This window comes from Mandrillus leucophaeus, unplaced genomic scaffold (genome assembly GCF_000951045.1).
Source record: "Mandrillus leucophaeus isolate KB7577 unplaced genomic scaffold, Mleu.le_1.0 Scaffold578, whole genome shotgun sequence".
NCBI classification, from domain to species: Eukaryota; Metazoa; Chordata; class Mammalia; order Primates; family Cercopithecidae; genus Mandrillus; species Mandrillus leucophaeus.
Window position 1 is genome coordinate 1408646 of NW_012106230.1, and position 5983 is coordinate 1414628.

General features: G+C 40.4%; 1 protein-coding gene across 1 annotated transcript; it reads left to right on the forward strand.

The window, feature by feature from the left end:
- The first annotated feature begins 4999 nt into the window (after positions 1-4999).
- LOC105552887 (olfactory receptor 9G4) lies at positions 5000-5983 on the forward strand. Its single transcript, XM_011998710.1, has one exon. The coding sequence runs from the start codon at positions 5000-5002 to the stop codon at positions 5981-5983; it is 984 nt and encodes a 327-aa protein (XP_011854100.1).

Below are 5983 nucleotides of genomic sequence, written 5' to 3' on the forward strand. Positions count from 1 at the left end.
ACAGAACCAAAGACAAACACCACATGATTATCTCAATAGATGCAGAAAAGGCCTTTGACAAAATTCAACAGTCCTTCATGCTAAAAACTCTCAATAAATTCGGTATTGACGGAACATATCTCAAAATAATAAGAGCTATTTATGACAAACCCACAGCCAATATCATACTGAATGGATAAAAACTGAATAAAAGTATTCTATTATGAGTTAGATCCATTAAGAGAGTCAACTTTTAATGACATACTACTCATTTCATCATATCCTAATTTATTTAACGTCCCCAAACTCCAGATGAACTCTAATTGAGTCTTTGGAGACAGAAGTACGGATTTCTGTGCTGGTGTGAGGGAGGTGTCTCAAAGGGCTGTTGAGGAAATACATACATTGAGTGCAACGAGGACACATTACACACCAGAAGAGAGGGAAAGGTGTCACTTCCAAGAGCTGGTCTTCCAAACCAAGGGTAAGCACCTGGGATCAGGGGCAACTAGGAAGTCTGGCCGCTCTCTGACCTCAGCTGCAAATCAGAAGGGGGATACAGAATCTGGCATGACTGTCAAAGGATTTACTGCTGCGCCACACATGCACACAGGTGCACGTGCAGACTCCCTAGTGCATCAAATTCCATTCAGTGATACATCCTACTCTCACCTAGAATTTGAAACTCAGTCTTATATCTATGCTGGACCATCATATATTCACTTACACGGTGAAGAAATCAAGAGAGCAAAAAAAAAAATGTGACTTGCTTTTCTGACTCCAGTGATTGTGCTACTCTAAACTACTAGTGTATGGCATTTTCACTTCTTGGTAGTAATTTTCAGGTGCCAGGAAGGCACATTCCTACCAAAGAGTTTTTCTTGCTCCAGTGAAGGGAGCAGAGTCCTGGGCTGCTGCAGGGGAAGGTGCATCTTGATAGGCCATTCTATAGGAGATTCTTTAGCACGATTGAGACATTTTCTGTGCCTTTTATTTCACATTCACAGATATTTGGTAACTTGTTTCAAATTCAAGATGGACTTGAGGTCTTGGAAGTGAGCCTTCTCTTTCATTTACTCTTCTTTCTTATTTTGATACAGTACACTGTGCTGGGAAAGTCCACTTGAGGATAGATCTTGTTCTGAATATTTTGAACCAGGTTAGAAATAGACAGTAGTGGCCGGGCATGGTGGTTCAAGCCTGTGATCTTAGCACTTTGGGAGGCCGAGGAGGGCAGATCACGGAGGTGAGGAGTTCAAGAGCAGCCTGGCCAACATAGTGAAACCCTGTCTCTACTAAAAATCCAAAATATTAGCTAGGCATGGTGGTGGGTGTCTGTAATCCCAGCTACTTGGGAGGCTGAGGCAGGAGAATCACTTGAACGTGGGTGGCGGAGGTTACAGTGAGTGGAGACCGTGCCACTGCACTCCAGCCTGAGTGACAGTGTGAGACTCCATCTCAAAGAAAAATAATAAAAGAAATACACAGTACTTTGTTAAACCAGCTTCAAGATATGATGGTAATTAACCAGTTACTCACTCTAGAAATATTTACTGAGTGTGAATTCATTAATAGGAGCTGTTCCTCGTGCTGGGATATAGCAATAAACAAGACAGAGAAATATTTTGCCCTACAGATGTTGCATTCTGGTGAGGAGAAGCAGGCAACACATTTAATAAACAGGAGTTAGAGGATGACAATAGATGAGGGGGATAACACAGGAGAATCGGAGTAATAAGGATAAAGATTGTTGGAGGGAAAGGGGCATGGAATTTAAAAGGAGTGGTTAGCATGTACCTTTGTCAGAAAATGACATTTGAAAGGAACTTGAAGATGAATGAGTGAGCCATGCTAACATCTGGAGAATAGTGTTTCAGGCAGAGGGAACAGACAGTCAAAAATCTTTGATGCTGGGACAGAGATGGCACATTTGAGAAAAAGTGAGAAAGCCTTCAAGACTGGGGCAGAAGGAAGGAGAAGGTCAGTGTGGTGACTGTTAGGAGATAAAGTTCTTTAGGTAAGGGAGAGACAGATTATGGGTTTTAACTTCAAATAAATTGGGAGCCTTTACAGGGTTTTAAAAACAGAAGCAAGTTATTTATGTGTTTAATGGCCTACTCTGGCTGTTGTATTGAAAATATACCACAGGGAACAAGGGTGCAGATGAGTTAGGAGGTGGTGGCACTATTCTTGACAGTAGATCATAGTGGTTTGAACAAGAGTGGTAGCAGTAGAGGTGGGGAGAAGTGGTCAGATTCAGGATACATTTTGAAAGTAGGAAAATCACAACTTTCTGAAAGATGGAAAAGTAGATAAGAAAGAAACAGTGTAGACTGATTCCAAATTTTTGACTTCAGATACTGGAAGAGTGGAATCTTATTAACCAATACAGGGAATGAGCAAATCAATTTTTGGAACTGAAGATTAGGAATTCAACTTTAAACATAGTTAGTTTTAAATATCTATTACTCCTCTTTTATTACAGCATATCAGCACCCAAGCAAACTTAGTCATCTTCCAGTAGCAGAATTTTTTAATCTGAAATCATAACCAGCAAATTAATAGATTTTTGGGAATTTGTGAACCCTTTAAAATTTTGCGTGTTTTTACATATATACATATTCATATTTGCGAATTATCATTGCTGAGTTTATCAAGTTCTCAAAGGTGTTCATGAGTCCAAAATTTTAAAATTAATTATTTGCAGATAAATATATTAAGAAATGCAGTGTTTAGAAAATATGCACAACTTCATAGGACTGTATTTTAAGGACACAAGAACATGTATGCAAATCTTGAGATGAAAAGAAGGGTGCAGTCATCTTCAGCAAATTTAATTTCTCACTTCAACCAAGACAGCGGTAATATCCTGTATATCCCAAGATATGTATGTATATAAGGACTATTAATCTGCTCTGCCACACTGTATTGCAACAAGTGAGGCTATCTGTTGTCTCATGAAAGTTTTTCTTTTTCTTTCTTTTTTTTTTTTGTGTGTGTTTCAAGACAGAGCATCTCTCTGTCACCCATGTTGGAGTGCAATGGTGCAATCTCAGCTCACTGCAACCTCTGCCTCTTGGGTTCAAGTGATTCTCCTGCCTCAGCCTCCTGAGTAGCTGGGATTACAGCCGTGTACCACCATGCCTGGCTCATTTTTAGTAGATACACGATTTTGCTATGTTGGTCAGGCTGGTCCTGAACTCCTGGCCTCAACAGATATGCCTGCCTCAGCCTCCCAAAGTGCTGGGATTTACAAGTGTGAGCCACTGCGCCTGGCCCATGATAATTTCTATAAGAGATTTTACCAAATTGGAATCATAGAAGTTTGGCGCTGGGAATAGGATCAACCAAAATTTTCAGATGGGTGAATTGTGTTCCTGGGATGCAGAATTACTTTCGTAAGTTATACAGGTGATTAGTGTCAGGGATATGTACCAAATATTGGAACCCGCAATCCTAAACCCTGTAACTCCTTTGTCAAATTACATGGGAGTAGTTGACAAAAATATCAAATTCTAGGATTTTAGCAAGATACTGAAAGACACCACCATTCTGCCTGAAATTGCTTATTTGTAGAAACTTGGCCTTATTTATTTATGTTTTACAAGCTCAGAGTTTATAATTAAGTCAGATAATTACCCTTCCACTCAGAATAATGACAGTTAAAAATTTGTAGATTGATTTTCTGTCCAGAAAATAGGTTGTTTTCTTAACATTGATGTTTTCTTACCCCTTTCAAGGTAAAAACATGTAGGTTAGGAATTGTTACAATACTTTTCCAAGATTACAGAACCACCAAGTAAGAAGATCTGGTTTTGAACTCAGACACCATATCACTTGGGCAATCCTACCTATGCCAGGCCTGTCTTTTCTCACCTGGGCTTGCTCATGTCTGTGGGTAGCTCTTAGCACCACTGTAGACTGGATCATATAGAAGGGCCCCACCCGCATGTTTCGGGGACAGCTGGCAGTTAGCTGGGGTGACAGAGTGAGCACAGCCACATGTCTTATCCAGCAAACTAACCCAGGCTTATTTACATGGTGGTGGTAGGTAGGATGCTAAAAGTGAGAAGAGAAACATAAAAAGCCTCTTGAAATCCAGGCTTTGAATCCACATGGAGCTGCCTATCTTTCAATCAATTGGCCAAAGCAAACCACCAAGCCATCCAAGACTCAAGGGGTTAAGTATAAGAATTAGAATAGTAACTGGTACATGGTCAAAATGTATTTGTATTTGTAATATAAATAGCAGCTTTAATAATCTAATACTTAATGTAAATACTTGACACATAAGAAGTTTTCAATAACTTATGGAAAGATAGTGAAATTTTTTGAGTGCCCACTAATGGACCCAATATTGGGCTGTGTTATTTTTATGTATGTTTTCTTTATTCAATCAGACAGTCTGTCAAGAAGTTATTAGTCAGCCAGGTACGATGGCGCATGCCTGTAATCCCAGCACTTTGGGAGGCTGAGGTAGGTGGATCACCTGAGGTCAGCAATTTGAGACCAGCCTGGCCAACATGGTGAAACGCCGTCTCTACTGAAAATAAAAAAATTAGTCGGGTGTGGTGCTGGGCGCCTGTAATCCCAACTACTCGGGAGGCTGAGGCAGGAGAATTGCTTAAACCCAGGAGGCAGAGGTTGTAGTGAATGGAGATCATGCCACTGCACTCTAGCCTGGGTGACAGAGTGAGATTCTGTCTCCAAAAAAAAAAAAAAAAAAAAAAAAAAGAAGAAGAAGAGAAAGTAATTAGTTATCCTTGTGAGTTTCATTTTTTTTTCATGTTTTGTGAGCATATGGGACTTGCTCTGCATTAAATAGTTAATAAGCAAAATTCCTAATTTTCAAATTATTTTTGACTCCAATTCCAGTAATTTTTCCAAATCATGGACTGAAGTCCTATAATTCTAGATAGTAAGGGAGAAAAATCTACAAGCTTCTTAGTAATTGTTGCTTTGTAAATTAGTAATAATTGATACCCTTGTTAACTTGTGTCAATACAAAAATCACTAAGTGATGCTTTTTCCTTCTCATGATAGTCAGGCTTTCACCTCTGTGGACATGGACGTGGGAAATCGCACCATCCTGACTGAATTCATCTTGTTGGGTTTCTCAGCAGACCCCCAGTGGCAACCAATTCTATTTGGAATGTTTCTGATGCTCTATTTGATAACCTTGTCGGGAAACATGACCTTGGTTGTCTTAATCCGAATTGATTCCCACTTGCATATGCCTATGTACTTTTTCATTGGTAATCTGTCTTTTTTGGATTTCTGGTATACCTCTGTGTATACCCCCAAAATCCTGGCCATTTGTGTCTCAGAAGATAAGCGCATTTCCTTGGCTGGATGTGGGGCTCAGCTGTTTTTTTCCTGTGTTGTAGCCTACACTGAATGCTATCTCCTGGCAGCCATGGCTTATGACCGCCATGCAGCAATTTGTAACCCATTGCTTTACTCAGGTACCATGTCCACTGCCCTCTGTACTGGGCTTGTTGCTGGCTCCTACATAGGAGGATTTTTGAATGCCATAGCCCATACTGCCAATACATTCTGCCTGCGTTTTTGTGGTAAAAATATCATTGACCACTTTTTCTGTGATGTACCACCATTGGTAAAAATGTCCTGTACAGACACCAGGGTCTATGAAAAAGTTCTCCTTGGTGTGGTGGGCTTCACAGTCCTCTCCAGCATTCTTGCTATCCTGATTTCCTATGTCAACATCCTCTTGGCTATCCTGAGAATCCACTCAGCTTCAGGAAGACGCAAGGCATTCTCCACCTGTGCTTCCCACCTCATCTCAGTCATGCTCTTCTATGGATCATTGTTGTTTATGTATTCAAGGCCTAGTTCCACCTACTCCCTAGAGAGGGACAAAGTAGCTGCTCTGTTCTACACTGTGATCAACCCACTGCTCAACCCTCTCATCTATAGCCTGAGAAACAAAGATATCAAAGAGGCCTTCAGGAAAGCAACACAGACTATACGACCACAAACGTGA

Excerpts from the sequence above, each read along its gene's own strand:
- LOC105552887 (XM_011998710.1), top strand. The coding sequence starts at position 5,000 with ATGCTTTTTCCTTCTCATGATAGTCAGGCTTTCACCTCTGTGGACATG.